Genomic DNA, 17882 nt, shown 5'->3' with positions numbered 1-17882 from the left:
TGCACTTATATGTCCTCTGGCCATTGCTACTCGGTGCGCTTGTTGTCCACCGACCGTAAGTCCTCCTGCTAAATTTCGCCCTACATCTAACTAAACTCCGGTATTCGTAAGGAGCTTGGAAATCCTGCCTCTCGAGCCTCACGTCGTTTGTAGTTTCAAAGGACGCTTACCTTGCCAGTATCACCGCTGTTCCTCATGCATTGATGCTCGGTCCCCAAACTAGTCTCATTGAGGAAACTACTTTCGTCGGAAACGCCGCGCTATGCTAGTTGTAGCATCTAGATTCGCGGAGTAGGAAGCAAACAGTCGGCCCTATTACTCATAAGCAACGCATCTTAGAGCCTTGGCGAAACAACATTCCTTATTTGGTTACTACGATACCCAACCTCAAATTTCAACCTCTCACGCCATCCCAACTCATCTCTCTCCCGGTGGAGAGCTCCTAGCGTACCTAGCGTAGCCCAATCACAACATCACTGTATGCCAGAGTAGACTGACTATGAGGGCTAAAAGAAAGGATGTATGTCAGAACTGCAGATCTCGGAAGCTTGCTGTAAGTTCCCACAGCCAACAACCCATGAGGTACCTTACATGCCGGCATACTGATCCTCGAGATTTATAAGTGTGATGGGAAACAGCCAGAATGCCTCCAATGTATTCGTCGGCGAATCCCATGTAGTGGCTACCGACAGGAGATTGTTTTTATCAATGCAATGACACGTTCAGCCAAGCCCCAGACGGAGTGTAAGACCCAAGATCAAGAAACAAAAGTTGACGATAGAGGAATCTTTGGTGCTTATATGATTGGGAGTAGTCAGCCGGCTTTGTGTTTTCTCTCGGATTTGTTCGACGAAACAACAACTTCCCCAGAAGCAAGTCTATCCGAGCTCGAGGATGACGTTGATTTCATCGTCCAACATTTTGCGCCGATATGCAGCGAGGCGCCGGCAGAGTTTAACTTATACCACAACCAGATTTGTGGTGCCTGGGTCGAGGTTCTGCCACTTGTGGTTGAGTCCGCAAAGGATAGCCCATTCCTCTGTTCCGCAATTAGAACGATGGGAACAGCCTTAAGGTATCACACATCAGCGGTTCGAGGTCTTCAATCCCGTATACTCCTTATGTACGGTGACTCTCTTCGTCTAGTGGGTAAAGCTCTCGAAGAAGCCCAGGGTATCTTTCAGTGTGAACATTGTATCGCAATTTTATGTTTGTCAGCAACTAATGTAAGCTCCAAATTCATGCTAACCTGGGCTCTTTCTAACACTAACTGCGTCAGATTGTAATCCCACAATCAAGGTCTGATTGGGCGACGCATGCGAAGGGTGTCGGGGCTATGATCGAACGGCTCGGACCGAAGCCGTTTAGTACTGGTATCCTGCATACGCTATTCATTGGCTTCCGGCCTCTACTAGTAAGTCATGGCGAGTTTGTTTCGGAGCAACATCCTACTAACCGGCACTGTAACACGCGTAGTTGATCAGTTCGATTCACAACCGCCGTAAAACATTCCTTACACTCAAGGGATGGACTACCACACCCTTCCAAGAAGTACCCGTCTCGATTATGCAACTGCTTTTCAACAAAGCTACTCAACTTCCGGCTCTTCTGGAAAGATATGACACTCTAGGAGACCTTTCCAGCCCATCCAAACTGGTCGCGATGCAACAACTCCGGAATGGCTTCTTATACATGATCAAAAGTCTTGGGGAGTGGGAACTTTCCGCAAAAGCACAAGCAAACTTTCCCTTGGTTTGGCCAAAACCCGATTCTCCGTGCAAAGAATCCTGTGACAGGAAGCCGCTGTGGTTCGCCAATGTTCTGGTTGCTAGCAGCCTCACCCATTGTTGGGCTTTCGAGATCGTCGCAAGGACACACCTTGACGATGTCGACGAAGCGATGGCTACGATCGATGGTTGCAAGCGTAAAGCAATTCCTCGGTGCTCTGGTTCCGCCAATGGCGTGGGTGAAGATCCGATCTCAATTCTGGCTGAAAGGATCTGCGATAGCATGCCGTACTTCCTGCAACCAGAACTGAAGATATACGGGCCAGCTTCTACCTTTTTCACCTTCTTGACGGCTATGAAGGTCTTCAAGAGCAAGAAAACTTACTGCGCGTCTCGACTGTCTCGCTGCCAGGAGACACTCGGTCGGCTGGCTAATATCGGCATCCACTTTCCACCTCCATGAGTCATTTTCGGTCGCGATGGGCATGGGAATTGGTCCTTTCTAAGTCCAAGTTCGTTAAAAGCGGCAGCATCGAGGTTTCAAGTTCGCGGTGGATTGATTACCCGGCAAAGGAAAGAACATCATGACGTCACAGTCAACATGCTTACCCGATGGTACCTGCCTCACCACAATAGCCCTCCTTTTATACCCCACCAACGACCATCCGGGTCCTCCTCATTCATCGAGTCTTTGCCGCTTCTGCAACGGGTCGCTATATAGGTCAAGATTGGTGCCAAAAACAACATCAACAACAACTACCAAACCATCCTATGACCCACCAAGATGTCCACACAACTCAAGCTCCTAGCCAACTACGGTGTAACCGGCTTCCTCCTAAGCACCGGTCTATTCGCCCTCCTCGTACCCACCACCTTCGCCGCCGGCTTCGGTATGCCCGTCGCAGCTGACACATTCGCATCCGGTTTCGTCCAATGTGTGGGTGGTCGCAACTTAACCTTTGGTATCATCGCTGGGATCTTTTTGCAGCGAGGAGATATAAGGGCTGTTGCACTGATGGCGACGATGTTGGCGGTTGATGGGTTTGTAGATGGCATGGTGACGATGAAATATGCTGGGGTTGGGTATGCGTTACCTCATTTTGGGGCAGCGGCGATTATTCCGTTTGTGAGTTCGTGGATGGCTAGTTAGACGTTTGTGGTGGAGTAAGAGTAGGAGGGGGAGGGGGGGATGATGGTTGATGATGGTGGGCTTGCGTAGGGGTCATGGTGTCGTGGTCGACGCGTCTTGACAGTGACTGCTGCGATGAATGTCCGTATCACTGGCGATCGATGTGATTCGACTTGGCTATTCAAGATCACCGCGCATGCTTGAAGCCTTTCTTAAACTCTTCGCAATCAATTAGAGCTAGTCGTTAGCCTGAGCTATCGACCTTCAATACTGACTTTTATCACAAAGTCACGATCAGCAAAAAATATTTATATCGTTAGTCCAGACATTGGAAAGGGGATGCAGATCGATGTTAGTGGTGAAGACATGTCCTGTTATTTCGATCGATTCATATGCACTGTTGATGTGAACAAACCGACAGCTACGCCGTGCGACTATTGCGTTAAATAACATCTGCAACTCTCCAAAGAATAACATCAAAGGTATCGCCATGTTGTTCATCGAATACACAATAGTGAATCACACGCGAGTTCGAAATCCTCAACAACGTTACGCAGCTGCTTCCTGTCAGGAAGTTCGTATGTTTCTCGCATCACCTGGAGTTAGATGCCTAGGACGTCGACATCGATGTTAACGACGACAGCGAGTATTGGCACGATATACTGATTGAAGGGAGAAAGATGCGCAACGAAGATGTTTGCAAGGATGTATGCTTCTCTCAAGTTATCGTCTGCTCAATGGTGAAGAATCCATTGGCACTCTGACAGGAATGCGATACAATGCTCCGGAATACATAACCTTATGTTGTAATACAGCTCTAGAATCTCATAATGCCGATCTTGAGCTTGAGAGGGCAAGCAAGTGTATGACTGCCACACTTCAAGAATGCATGATCTGAATCCATCCGTTTGTACAGCCAAAACGTCGATACTAACTCCAGCATACGTATGGCGATACTCTCCTGATGCTCATTAGCAATGATTGTAGTCACAAGTGCTGTCACAATCACAAGATACGAGCTTCGATTTGAATCCGATGGAATCCTTACTTTCGCTACTACTATTGCTCGTCGTGTATTTCGAACTTGCTCCCAAAACGCTCTTGTGAAAAGCATTCACTAATTTCTCCGACTTACTCGATATCGTCGGCAATTTTGCGCCTTGATTCATTCACAACTCCGATTTTGGCGAGAACTTAACAACATATTAACCAATTTACCGTATCATTCATGTACGACTGGAGATGCGACCATCCAAAGTTTGATGACCTTTTCGAAGACATTGACCAAAATAACGAAAAGTGCTGTGCATGCGCAGTCCACTGAAAACGATATGCGGCAAGCGCAATGGCGAGGGATGTCATTGGTCTATCGAGAGAGCTCGTCCCTATTCTCTATTTCCCGATACGCTTGTCATTGTTTGGTGCGAGAGGATAGAGAAGGCGGATGCTTCGTATGATCGCTGCAGGATGTTCATGGGTGTGGATATGTTTTCAAAGTATTTCAATGAGGACTGCACGGTTAAAAAGGCTGGCCTCGGCGGAGGGTGAGGCTGTTGGAAATCGGCCGGTGGATATTTGACATCAGAGGGGTCAGGTGTAGCTACTCTTTCATCTTGTCACCCACAATTGATTGTATCTTGTTTGAGCTGTCACAAACTCAGCAAATTGGAGTTTGATAATTTGATGTTCCAAAGAGTATCGCAATGACGTCTACGAGAAGAAATTAAGGTGGAGTTTGGTAAGGCTCGCTTCTAGAAGAAGTGATGTTCGCCCGCCTTCCCCGAATCGGCCACTAACGCCGGAGGAGGGGCATTACGCCGCCTTCGGCCTTCAATAAATTGCGGACACAAGACTCATACAAGACCCCGATTTCTCCGCGAACCCCTACGACTGTACATACTGTGACTCACAGTTGTTCTCATCTATAAGGAAGTCGGTTCCTGACTTTGTCCTATTGTCACCCACTTCAACCTTTCGATTCGGTATTAAGCAACATGGACGGCATTAAGAAGACGTTTGCGCAATGCAAGAAAGAGGGCAGGGTAAGATACTCAACAATCGGGAGAGACATTTGGTGCTGACATTGGCGTAGTCTGCCCTCGTCACCTATGTGACTGCAGGTTTCCCTACGGCAGAGGAGACGCCAGACATCATGATGGCAATGGAGGCAGGAGGTGCTGGTATGTGCAACTAGCAATTGCTACTCCAAATGTTACGACAGCAGTCAATTCACACACTTAGACATCATTGAACTCGGCATGCCCTTCACCGACCCCATTGCCGACGGTCCAGCAATCCAAACCGCGAACACTGTACGTTGACTCATTCGCCACATTCCGTTCGAAACTCTTCCTGACACCATGTGTTTATAGCAAGCCCTCAAGAACGGCGTCACGATTGGCCACGTTCTACAGATGATCCGCGATGCGAGGAAGCGGGGTCTGAAGGCACCTGTCCTTCTCATGGGATACTACAACCCTCTGCTCAGCTACGGCGAAGAGAAGATGCTGCAGGATGCGAAGGAGGCCGGTGCCAATGGCTTCATTATGGTTGACCTGCCACCTGAGGAGGCCCTACGCTTCAGGAACTTCTGCCGCAGCTACGGGTAAGTGTACTATCAAGACAAGTTTGAGACGAATACTAACCAGACAGTCTCTCTTACGTTCCGCTCATCGCACCCGCTACGTCCGAGCACCGCATGCGCGTCCTCTGCAAAATCGCCGATTCCTTCATCTACGTCGTATCTCGCATGGGCGTCACTGGCGCCTCTGGAACCATGAACGCCGCCCTCCCTCAGCTGCTCGAGCGCGTCCATAAATACTCTGGCAATGTTCCGGCAGCTGTCGGTTTCGGTGTCAGCACACGCGACCACTACTTGAGCGTAGGCAAGATCGCGGAGGGTGTCGTTATTGGCAGCCAGATCATCAACACGCTGATCAAGGCTCCTGCAGGCGAGGGGGCAAAAGCAGTTGAGAAGTACTGTGATGAGATCTGTGGCAAGAGTACGCGCGAGACGACTCGTGAGGTTGGCATAGTCGAGGCATTGAACGAGGCCAAGGAGCCCACTGGCGTGCACGTCGACAAGGTCATCACGGACAAAGACACACCAGACGGTCCTGGACTCGCCGATCAACTGGAGATGCTTAACACAGATGACATCAACGGCACACATGAGCAGAACGGTTTTGACGAAAAGCACAAGTACCCCGCGCGATTCGGTGAATTTGGTGGCCAATATGTCCCTGAATCACTCATGGACTGCCTCTCTGAACTTGAGGCAGGTTTTGACGCAGCCATCGAAGACCCCAAGTTCTGGGAAGAGTACCGTTCTTACTATGACTGGATGGGTAGACCAGGCCATTTGCATCTTGCCGAGCGCCTCACTGAGCACGCTGGAGGTGCTAACATCTGGTTGAAGCGAGAGGATTTGAACCACACTGGAAGTCACAAGATCAACAATGCTCTTGGACAAGTACTTATTGCTAGGAGACTGGGAAAGACTGAGATTATTGCCGAAACCGGAGCTGGTCAGCACGGTGTCGCGACGGCCACCGTGTGCGCCAAGTTCAACATGAAGTGTACCATCTACATGGGTGCCGAGGACGTCAGGCGTCAAGCTTTGAACGTCTTCCGCATCAAGTTGCTTGGTGCGCAGGTCGTTGCTGTTGAGGCTGGTGCCCAAACTCTGCGTGATGCAGTCAACGAGGCAATGCGCGCATGGGTTGTTCACCTCGACACGACTCACTACATTATCGGATCTGCTATCGGACCTCATCCCTTCCCTACGATTGTCCGTACCTTCCAGTCGATTATTGGAAACGAGACCAAGGAACAGATGCAGGCGAAGCGCGGCAAGCTTCCTGATGCAGTAGTCGCTTGTGTCGGTGGTGGCAGCAACGCCGCGGGAATGTTCTACCCCTTCTCCAAGGACCTTTCCGTCAAGCTTCTCGGTATCGAGGCCGGTGGTGACGGTGTCGACACAGACCGCCACAGCGCGACTCTTTCGGCTGGAACCAAGGGTGTGCTTCACGGTGTCCGTACCTACGTGATCCAGAACCAGCACGGACAGATTAGCGAGACTCATTCGGTCTCTGCTGGTCTCGACTACCCTGGTGTAGGACCAGAGCTTTCCAGCTGGAAGGACAGTGACCGCGCCAAGTTCATTGCATGCACTGACGCTGAAGCGTTTATTGGCTTCCGTCTCATGTCTCAGCTTGAGGGTATCATCCCCGCGCTGGAGACATCGCACGCCGTTTTCGGTGCCATTGAGTTGGCGAAGACGATGAACAAGGACCAGGACATTGTCATCTGTGTGTCTGGACGTGGTGACAAGGACGTGCAGAGCGTAGCTGAGGAGCTGCCCAAGCTGGGACCCAAGATTGGCTGGGACCTGAGGTGTAAGTCTGACAATACCCATACTGTTATGAATTGTGCTAACGAGTCACAGTCTAAACGATGACGTTGCCTGAATGATGTCACGCAGATGCTTGTATATAGGTCAATTCTGAATGGAAATGTTCAAGCGGTGTTCAACAAAGAAGTTGTATACATGATCTTGATGAAGAAGTGAGGCTTGACAAAAGATGTCCATGATATCACACGTTTCGAAATGTGATTGGTGCAGGCAGAGAGCGGGCCAGATGTCCGCGACGATGATGCAGGTTGGGTGGTTTTGGCAAGGATTCGAATGCAGGCAATGACTAGCCGCGGCCAGGAGCGGGCCATCGCGACGACATGAAAATGTCGGATTAGAGACGAGATGAAAGCTAAATCTGAAGAAACGTGGGGTTTAGTCGCGTGATGATCGACCAAGACACTACCCGTCCCATATCCCGAGAGTGTGGTGAAGTGTGGGTGAGGTGTGGCTGCGGAGGAGTGCTGGAACGCCAATCATCGGCCCATGTGTCCCCGTCGAGGCTCTGGTGTGCGGTGACGAAAGCGCATCCACATCGTCAGCTACCAAACCGAGAAAGGTTCCGCGCCAATCCCACACTTGAAGAATCACTCTATGCCGCATTTTTCACGTGCTGCAAGCCACCTGACCGCCCTACGAGACTACGCTCTCTAGTCTGCCTGAAGTAGCGTCTTCCCGCTGAAGACTGCCTAACACCGACCCTCTGTAACCCGCAATCCACCACCCTGGACGTCCTGACGCCTTACCGTGACGCTGCGCCCACCCAAGCTATCGAGCTCCACGAACTTAGCACACGCCCAAAAGAGTCGTCGCGGGAAAGCAAGAGGGAACAAAAGCGACGGGAGAAGCTCGAGCAGCTTCGCGAGGCCGAAGAGATGAAGTTCTCCCATAGCCTGCAGTTCAATGCAGTGCCAGACTGGAGCAACCATTACATTGCATACAGCAACCTCAAGAAGCAGTACGTAGGACATGTACAAGCAAGTCTTGGGAGATTGAGAACTGACGGGTGCTACACAGAATATACAGCCTTGAGACACAGCTCAACCAGAAGCAAGCGCACACCGACGCCGAATCCTCACCACTGCTCAACGGAGATGCCGACGATCCAGACAAGGTCTTTACAAACACGCTCGACACCGAACTAGAGCGCGTCACGTCTTTCTACAAGCTCAAGGAGAATGAAATCTTCGAGGAGATGGAAGCCCTGCTCAAGGACGAGGAGTCGTTTGAGTACCACCAGGAAGAATACAATGAGGAGAATGAGAACGCGCCGCCAGGCAAGAAGATGCGCAGTGGAAGTGTTTTCAAGGCGATTGGCTTCAATCGGCCGCGGGCCATGAGCGGTGCAAGTGGACGGTCAACAGATCATGGCGCAGATGGTGAAGACGACGATTCCGAGGACGAGGAAGTCGACGAAACTGCACGTCTGCGTAAGAAGAGTCCAGACGGTCAACGGCGACGAAGACGGACGATTGACGAAGATACGGCTGCCTCGCATACCTCCCCAAGACGGAAGCCGAGCGTCGCGTTCGAAGACTACAACGACATGGCTTTTTCCGCGCTATACGAAGAAGGCGTGTCATTGAAGAAGCGCCTTGTCAGCGTATACGTTCTGCTGTGCGAGCTGCGCTCCTTCATTCAGTTGAACAAAACGGGGTTTGAAAAAGTGCTGAAAAAGTACGACAAGATCATGGACCGCAAACTGAAGAAGACCTACCTGAACAAATACGTATACCCGGCATATCCCTTTCAACAAAGCACCATGGACGAGCTGACGCGAAGCCTCGAGCGCATGGAAGCTGCGTATGCGCAAATCAGCACCAAGGGCAACATTGTCGAGGCGAAGCGCGAGCTGAGACTACATCTACGAGAGCACGTCGTGTGGGAAAGAAATACTGTCTGGCGAGAGATGATTGGAATCGAACGGAAAGCGCAAGCGGCCAATATCGGTATCAGCCATACATTGCTCGGTCGCGATACAACGGATGGCAAGATCCGGCGGCAGGGAGACGAGGTGGAATCAGACATGAAAGAGGTGGATACACCGATTGGAAGATATCGGTGCCCGCAATGGCTCGTCAGCAGGACCTTTTGGATTCTGCTCGCTTGCATAGCAGTCTTCGTTGTGCTACTCGTGGTGCCCATCATGGAAGCGCCCGAGCAGCAGAACTGTCTGGCCATGGTAATATTTGTCAGTTTACTTTGGGCTACTGAGGTATGTATGGTTTTCGTCAACTTCGGTCCTATGCTAATTACCACAGGCCATACCTCTCTTCGTCACATCGCTCTTGGTACCTTTTCTCGCAGTAACATTGAATGTCGTCCGAAGCGATGTAGAGCCTCACAAACGACTGGAGTCCAAGGCAGCAGCTTCTTACGTCTTTTCCGCCATGTGGACGCCAGTCATCATGCTGCTACTGGGTGGTTTCACGATTGCGGCTGCGCTATCAAAGTACAACATCGCAAAGATGATGGCTACTCTCGTCCTCAGCAAGGCTGGAACGAAACCAAGAACCGTTCTTTTGGTCAACATGTTCGTCGCCATGTTTGCTAGTATGTGGATTAGCAACGTCGCCGCACCTGTGCTATGCTTCTCCATCATCCAGGTACGTCAAGTCTAACCAATATCCTCGAATACAAGCTAAACTTTCCCAAGCCCATCCTCCGCAACCTCCCTGCCGATTCCGACATGACCAAAGCCCTCCTCATGGGCATCGCCCTCTCATCCAACATAGGCGGCGCCGCCTCCCCCATCGCCTCCCCCCAAAACCTCATCGCGCTGCAAAACATGCATCCTGAACCCTCCTGGGGCGTATGGTTCTTCGTCGCCCTCCCCGTATGCATCATCTCGATTCTGCTCATCTGGGTCTTCCTGCTCGCCACCTTCCAGCCCGGTCGCGGACCCAGCATCGTTCCCATTCGGCCCTTGAAAGACAAGTTCACGGGCGTGCAATGGTTCATCAGCGCCGTCACTGTCGCTACGATTGTGCTTTGGTGTGTCAGTCATCAGTTGGAGGCGACGTTTGGCGACATGGGCGTTGTGGCTATTATCCCTATTGTCCTATTCTTCGGCACGGGTATCCTGACAAAGGAAGATTTCAATAACTTCCTTTGGACGATTATTATACTAGCTGCTGGCGGGTTGTCACTCGGTAAGGCTGTTAATTCCTCGGGACTGTTGCATACGATTGCGATTTCTATTACCGCTGGGGTGGAGGGCATGAGTTTGTATGGCGTGTTGGTTGTGTTTTGTGCACTGATTCTGGTCGTCGCGACGTTTATTAGTCATACTGTTGCTGCGCTTATTGTGCTTCCGCTTGTTCAGCAGGTTGGGCAGCAGATGCCGGAACCGCATCCGAATTTACTTGTTATGGGCGCGGTGCTTATGGCCAGTGGGGCCATGGGATTGCCAACGTCTGGTTTCCCTAACATGACGGCTATCATGATGGAAGATCAGCGGACTGGACAGAGGTATCTTGCTGTTAAACACTTTTTGACAAGAGGTGTGCCGGCTAGTATCATGACGTTTGGGGTTATTATCACGGTTGGGTATGGGTTGATGCTTGCGGTCGGGTTCTAGTCGAGCGTCGAGTTTGCATCGCGTTGCGTTTGTCATAGACTGTTTCGTTCTTGGTTTTGCATCTTCAGCGTGGGTGCTTCATACGAATCGGAGTTGTGGTGTTTCTTGATCCATTTGTGAGTTGTGAGTATTGCCCAGGCTGATCATTGTGAAAATGGTGGTGTAAGCATTGTAGTCATACGTTGGCGTGACTGTCTATTGAGTCAAGTAATTGTGGGTGTTGGTGTTGGTGTTGGTAACGTGCCCTGCACGGGTCTCTCTCTATATATATACTAATATGTTATTATAGGAAAAGACCGCATTCCGCTCTACCTATTGTATGACTGTCTATAAAAGCATCTTTACATAAACTCAGACCTCGGCAGTCTCGGTATTGTTGAGCACAATCTTCAAAGCTGCATCGACAGCTAGCATGGGCACATGCTTTGCGAAACACCTTTGGTATATCTTCCGGGGAACGGCAATGTCACTTTCGACAATTGAAATGCTCTTCTTGATTCGCACAGATCTAATTGCATTTCTCAATCCACACAGAATATGGAGAGCGCCTTTGCTGTTTCTCATGGCACTTCTGACCTGGTGTGTAGGGTCCGCAACGATTTATCCACCAAGTACGCTCACTGTAGACCTCAGAGCTCAAGAGTACACAGAGTATCACAGTATGTCCGTAATGAATCCACCCATTCCGCCACGCCTAGATCTGGCTGGATAGGAGAGCTTCCCTACGTTGAGCAGATGAGACCCACTATATGGGCCCGACAAGGGCTTGCTACACACCCCCTCGGACCCAGGAGTCCGCCGAGTTTTGTACATTAACAAATCCTTGCCCCAGATTCCCTTCGGCCCAGGAGTTCGACAATTCATATATAGGTGAGTCCAACACCCCAGTGTTCTAACTAAGACTAAATTTGCAGTGGACCTTCGAACCCACTGCTGTACCTAGCACAGACGATCAAGTCCAACAACCAGATTCATATCCTCCCAAATCATCCGGGAGAGAATTCTACGTATAAGTTGCAATTAAGAGGACCTCAATTTAAATGCACCACTTCAGAGTACAACAGCACTCTCTCGGTGGAGTACGATCCGATACATCTCGGGGCACCCGCGATCGTATCATCATGGGACGATGAAAACTAATCCATACCTGGAAGCGATATGATATTAAGAGTTTTAACGCCCACTATCAGTCTAAAAGATACTCTAATCTGGAACCTACATGTTGTAGTCAATGAACAGGTCTGCGAATGTCTGTCCGCCCTCTACAACGTTGGTGTTACATTTCCTCGAGGCGTCCAGACAGTGAATTATTCTTTAAGCGACGCAAGAAAACTTCCGAGAAAAGTTGATATATACAATACGATAGACATTTCGGCGGCCTATGGCGACCCGAACCGTAATCCGAGCAAATTTTATGGGTTGCAACTTAAACTCCCACCAAAACCAGAAGCACTTCAAGACTGGCACCAGAAGGTATCAACAGCTATTCCTGTCTCTAACTAATGGGCTATACTAGACGCACTGATGTCGTTTCTTGATAAAGAGTACTTCCAAACGGGATACCTACCCTTAGATGTGTCATCGCCGCCGAACTTTTCGCCTTTGCAACAGCCCATGGTTTCGGATGGCAGGTGTCAGCAGATGGAGATATCACCAGGCTCTACAGGCGATGATGTACGTGAGCACTGGTCGGGCTATCTGTGGTACAAAGAGGATTGTAAGTTTGGCTACTGAATTTAAGGGAATACCGAGAGTAACCGATCAGAAGCCAACTTGAGAGGTACCGTCTTCCACTCGTTTCGATACGACGTCAACGATAATCACGGATGTTTCGACCCGAGGCACTCGTTGAATCTCACTGAGACCATACTGAATGAGGTTCTGACAAATATCACCATTTCTGCTATTTCACTAGGCACCTGGTGGGATATGGTACCCGTAACGAGCACAAGATACCGCAATACGTACACGCTCGGCACCCCCCTAAATCTCATCCTTCCGTATAGTACATGCCTAGCCGCAGCTGCAGTCTTCGTCGGTATTGCGATTTGGTCTTTATGACACAACCGCGTGCCTGCGGCCGACAGGAGCTTCCTCCAGATTATGATGGTGACTGTGGGAGATACGGATATGAGTCGAATCATACTGGAAGAAGGGGTAGCCGCAGTACACGATATGTCTGATGAGCTAGAGAGCTTAAGTATCAGATATGGTGAGCTGGCGGACCAAGGACACCTTCGGTGTAGGAGGCAAACGATGGGGTTTTGGAATAGCGGATGAAACCACTTCGGTGAGGAAGATAATATGAATGCAGCCAAGCATTGGGAATTACACGATTTGGTGGTTAAGTTTCGTCCTTGTACAGTCGACCTGCTTGAAGACCCCGCCAAGCTTCGTTGTGGCAAACTCAGTTACTATGCGAAGGCGACGGTGTATGCTCGCCAGTACTGTTCTCTTCTCAAGTTACCTGCGTAATAGTTCAAGCTCAACATGAAGTGTCAGGAGATATTCTGCTAACGAACCTTCGCTTAACCTCCTCCCAATCGTACCAAACATTTTCAGTCCATGCGAGCCTCTCTCTACGTGGGATCGGAGGCTTGAAAACAAACAAGGCCACCCTTATCACCTTGTCCCAATACATGATCCCGATCTCATCAATGCTGACTGGAAGCCTGGCTAATTCGCTCGCAATCAGATCGAATTCTTTGTTACCGAGACTTGTGACTAGAAATATGTCGGGGAGAATGCAGACACAAGCATGCTCATCGGCTGTCAACGTCAAGGTTGTTGTAGACATATCTTGTAGTATGAAGAAGGTAGGGAAGCAAAGTGAGTGTGTGTGACAGAAGCCGGGGTTGTGGGGAGACTACCTATGTATTATACGTGCACAGGTGCTAGCTTCTGGGGTCGTTGACGTCTACCACGGTTCGCTATGACAATACGATAAACTGTTCAGCAATCCAAATGACACCTGTACACAAGCCGCTATTGAATAAGAGATATGGGAAATATGACGTATTGCGCACTCTCGTGTCACGGCTGTTCTCATGGTATTGACAACAGTCATTCCTGCAGACGTTGTGCAAGACCACCACCACCATTGCACGTGCAGCCGACCACTACCCCACACACCTTCCATCCCATCTCTCCAAAGGACCTATCCCATACTCACTGGCTAATTTGCTAGCCGCAAAGCTGGAGTGCGACGCTGTGCAGACTGAGCGGCACATCTCCATTGTCCAGTACGCTCTAATCTGAGTGGCGTGAGCGCTTTCGAGCGCATCCCATTCTCTTTCTCCCATTCCTTCTCGATCTCCTTCCAAAAAAAAAGAAAAAAATTATCCACCCTTCCTTAGCGCCCATTCCGCTTTGTCATCCGTGGCCAGGTCTTTCAATGTCGCGGTTGTAGCTTCATTCCGCGTTCTTTCAATGACAACCGCTTTTGCCTGTACTCTAAGAACTTATCATTCACTTTTTATTGGTGAAGGTTGCTACTTCGAGGTTTGAACCATACAGTTTGTCAAACTTTGTCCGCAAGGAGTGGAAAGCGCCGATTGCTCTATAGTATCCCCTACGTACCCGGCATTCTTGTCGGCATCAGAAGAAGAACAGGAGGGTGATATTGAAGGGGATGTTCTTCTGCGCCGAGGCTTGCTGTCAGGCCCGCTCTGGAAAGTGTGGAAGCCATGAGTGTATGTGTAGTTGCCCAGGCTCCTCGTTCGGCGCTGATCATACGCATAAGGTAGGCTTCTCCCGCCATAGGCAAGTCTTTCTCTTCCCAGCTTCGTCTGGATGCCTTATGCGGTCGTCGCGCTGGAGCTTTCGAGCACCGTCTCGTCCCGCTGTCCCCTGCCTGCAGTTGATGTCGCCTGTCGGGAGACATTGTGGTCCCCATGTCCGATGAGCGCATGCGCTAGGTCCGGGGACGAAATCGAACTCTCGCTATTGGTATACAGAGAACGTAGGAGCGCCCGATGGAGTGATCCACTCAAATCGGGTCGTCGATAGCGGTGTCTCAATCACACACCATAGTTCCGACGGAGTATGCCCCACTCCGTATCGAAGTATCGGCCGAACCCGCGAATCTCGCACATGCGGTTGAAGCACCTCTGACAGAGCTGGTTTCGAAACCTCGTTCTCTCGCACCGTCCATCTCTCCTCGGATCCTTTTCCCAGCTAGGATCTGGCTCGCCATGTTGATTCTTGGGACCGATCTTCCAGTTGCTATCGACGGGCCTTCTCAGCCGTGGGTCTTCAAAGACGCATGGAAATCCAAACCGGTCGCCATCGAATTCGACAAGCCATGGGCAGGCTTGCTCTTGTGCCTTGCGGTAGCATCGCGCGCATAGCTGACCACGATGGCGCACCGTGCCACAGAGACGGGAGTCTTGGGGATTGAAGTCGCAGCGCCATGCTGAGAAACGGTACTCTGGGTCTTTGCAGGCGCAAAGACATGTCCAGCCTTTTCTGATGCGTTCTGAGCTGTCGCGCTCGAGTTGATGCATGTACGTATCAATGCGGTGCTTCAGCAATCGTGTTTCTGGATGTGCTTCGGCTTGCTTGTACAATGCATCGAAGCTCATGTTTTTACACCATGAACATATGTCCGGTCCCTGGTCTTGTCCTCCTGGACGTGAGCCGCAAGCAGTACCGAAGGCGCAGTGTGGCTTCGGAGGTGGTGCTAGCATGACAAGCAAGTCGTACAGTAGTACACCTTATTGGTTAGCGACGCCGATACTCTACGATACCAACCTACCAGTTCGTTCACTGATATTGTTTCAACTGGTTGTTATGTTGTAGCCCTCCACGTCATCGTCCGACCCCTCACTGCCCTCCTCCGAACCTGCCGACCTTGTCACCAACTTGTCCGCTTCTTCATGACATAGCCCGGTCGGCGTGAAGTACTGTGCGATTCTGATCTTCCGCAAACGCCTTCTCCAACACCTGGAACACGCAAAACCCTTTTTGCGGACAGAAGGACAGTCTAGCCGAGTGCCACGAAGGTTCAAGTCGTATAGTCGCCACCTGCAGTGCTGGAAATCCGGATCCTCAAAAGCGCAAAGGTAGCGGCCGCGAGCTTCGATGTTGCGTTTCAAGATGTGCTTGTGTGCAGTTTCTTCGTTGATAAGTAGCAAGGCAGCGGTGTTAGGGTTGACCCATACGCGTAGTTGCTGTGGATCGTGTCGTTGAAGACAATCAGCGCAAACCCGGTCAGGGTTATGGATTTTCTTGCCGATGCCGAGACAATGAGATCTAGAGACACATTCGACAATCGGTGGGGGTTTGAATGGGGACTCAAAAGCTGAAGCCATAGACTGGTACCGAACGTCTAGTAGTCAGGGCTCCCACGCTCACTGCTTTACGGTTAGCTCAACGTCCTTGCATACCGGCTCATGTGACAGGGTATTGCCGGTATGACCTCCTATGACGTTGGTATTGACATTGTCGCTGGTATTTGAACATGACGGGAAGATGTTGGTCAGTGTCCAAGGCATTCGAGTTTTGTGAATCGCATGGGCAGGCAACGAAAAAGGACAGTGGATGAAAGCGGGTTCTCGCCATCTCCGGCGGCATGAGTTACGGCCAATGCGATGGAATGCATGGCCTATGACAAAGACGCTATGGTCGCACTCGTGGAAGCTTTTTGTGGCGTAGAATGTGTCCGATAAGTCGGTTCAACTGTTACAGAGCGGTGTGATACGCCGATCAAGCTCGCTAGGCTACCGGCATGGACATCATACCATGTGCCTATGCCGATTGGGTACCACTAGTGGCGATGTCAGGTCCATCGTATCGAGAGTTTTGGTGCGCGCTAGACCACAGCTATGGTCACCTTAAGGTAGGAGACCCGAGAGACTGGTCAGACAATAGCGGAAGCTAAGCCACCGGCTGGCTCTCGTAGAATTATGTAGCTGACCAGAACTTGGATACCACTCGTCAGGAGAAAATGCTGCGGATCTCATTCGTTACCTGCAATGAAATTGTTGCAGCATTAACGACAGCTTACGTATCTGTTGGACCTCGGACCCTCGAAACTCGTCATGATTCGACAACACGATGATAAAGTTTCGCTTGGAACATTCTAAACATGAGGAGATCATCGTGCACGGTCACGAGGTCCTTGCTAATGAAGCCCAAGACTCTGACTCGGTCCGGACCATCCGCCTCTCGATGCAACACGGTTTGCACCGTTTTCGAGACGCAGTCACATCACCAATATTCTTTCATCTTCGTAAGTATTGTGTGATCGCGTACATATAACTATTTGGAGAAACAGTGGGACTTGATCGGCAATGCATTCGTGACGCCATGTGCCGATCAACGATCCAGAAGACGACCTGTGTATGCAGCGAACTTTTTCTCACAAATGGAAACGATTCTTTCGCCGATACGAGTTGTCCTGGTACAACGGATAAATGCAGTTATCAGAGCATCGTGAGCATGAGACGTAGGCGTCGGATGACAGGTGGTCCTCCTCATCTAGGTTTTGCCAACGCGATGACGAATCTGTTTCGGACTGAACCCGCGTTTCCGTTTCCGACTTGCCATGTGCTGCCCAAGGTGTTGCGCCCGTCCAATCTGCCTCTGGGTGCTATGAAAATCCACACGGGATATGTATGTAGCACCGAATCGAACCTTCAATGCACGGAGGGCAGTGCGTACGTGGTGGTCTCTTGGCTAAGTCATCTGGTGTCGGCGTCTTGAGCAAAGGGTGATGCATATTAGATTCATACAACCGAGAATGCCAATACATGTCGCACCTCCAGCTTCAAATGGAGCCAGTGGCTTGACCACACACCGTTCGCTTTGCCTGAGCAATCTGGTGCACGGATAAGACAGGGTGGTGACCAAGACCCTAGCGCGAGTGCGTTACTTGACCATTCGTTATCAAGAATGCGGTGAGTCGTTCAATGATAATCACCTCGCATCTTGCCAAAAGCTGTCGTCGTGCTACATGTAGCGGCGAGAGGTCGGAAGCGAATCTGCAGAAATACTGAAATGAAGACTTGGCTTGATCATGCTCAAAGTCCT

General features: G+C 50.4%; 5 protein-coding genes across 5 annotated transcripts; 4 read left to right on the top strand and 1 right to left on the bottom strand.

The window, feature by feature from the left end:
- Window positions 1–1121: 1121 nt before the first annotated feature.
- On the top strand, window positions 1122–2190 carry ALTATR162_LOCUS4343 (uncharacterized protein; the record flags this gene model as incomplete). Its single annotated transcript, XM_043311954.1, has 3 exons — window positions 1122–1226; window positions 1280–1414; window positions 1477–2190. The coding sequence occupies 3 exons, from the start codon at window positions 1122–1124 to the stop codon at window positions 2188–2190; spliced, it is 954 nt and encodes a 317-aa protein (XP_043167889.1).
- A 321-nt stretch (window positions 2191–2511) lies between these two features.
- ALTATR162_LOCUS4342 (uncharacterized protein) lies at window positions 2512–2877 on the top strand (the record flags this gene model as incomplete). The annotated part of the gene is made up of 1 exon (XM_043311953.1): window positions 2512–2877. One exon carries the CDS (start codon window positions 2512–2514, stop codon window positions 2875–2877), a length of 366 nt encoding a protein of 121 aa, XP_043167888.1.
- Window positions 2878–4850: 1973 nt separating this feature from the next.
- ALTATR162_LOCUS4341 (uncharacterized protein) lies at window positions 4851–7308 on the top strand (the record flags this gene model as incomplete). Its single annotated transcript, XM_043311952.1, has 6 exons — window positions 4851–4898; window positions 4949–5036; window positions 5098–5168; window positions 5229–5461; window positions 5509–7253; window positions 7304–7308. The coding sequence occupies 6 exons, from the start codon at window positions 4851–4853 to the stop codon at window positions 7306–7308; spliced, it is 2190 nt and encodes a 729-aa protein (XP_043167887.1).
- An 837-nt stretch (window positions 7309–8145) lies between these two features.
- On the top strand, window positions 8146–10850 carry ALTATR162_LOCUS4340 (uncharacterized protein; the record flags this gene model as incomplete). Its single annotated transcript, XM_043311951.1, has 4 exons — window positions 8146–8228; window positions 8288–9485; window positions 9532–9876; window positions 9927–10850. The coding sequence occupies 4 exons, from the start codon at window positions 8146–8148 to the stop codon at window positions 10848–10850; spliced, it is 2550 nt and encodes an 849-aa protein (XP_043167886.1).
- A 4019-nt stretch (window positions 10851–14869) lies between these two features.
- ALTATR162_LOCUS4339 (uncharacterized protein) lies at window positions 14870–15433 on the bottom strand (the record flags this gene model as incomplete). The annotated part of the gene is made up of 1 exon (XM_043311950.1): window positions 14870–15433. The coding sequence occupies one exon, from the start codon at window positions 15431–15433 to the stop codon at window positions 14870–14872; it is 564 nt and encodes a 187-aa protein (XP_043167885.1).
- Between the last annotated feature and the right edge of the window lie 2449 nt (window positions 15434–17882).

The sequence above is a fragment of the Alternaria atra genome (assembly GCF_907166805.1).
Source record: "Alternaria atra isolate CS162 genome assembly, contig: 23, whole genome shotgun sequence".
Lineage (NCBI taxonomy): Eukaryota > Fungi > Ascomycota > Dothideomycetes > Pleosporales > Pleosporaceae > Alternaria > Alternaria atra.
This window is presented reverse-complemented; position numbering and strand designations above follow the sequence as displayed.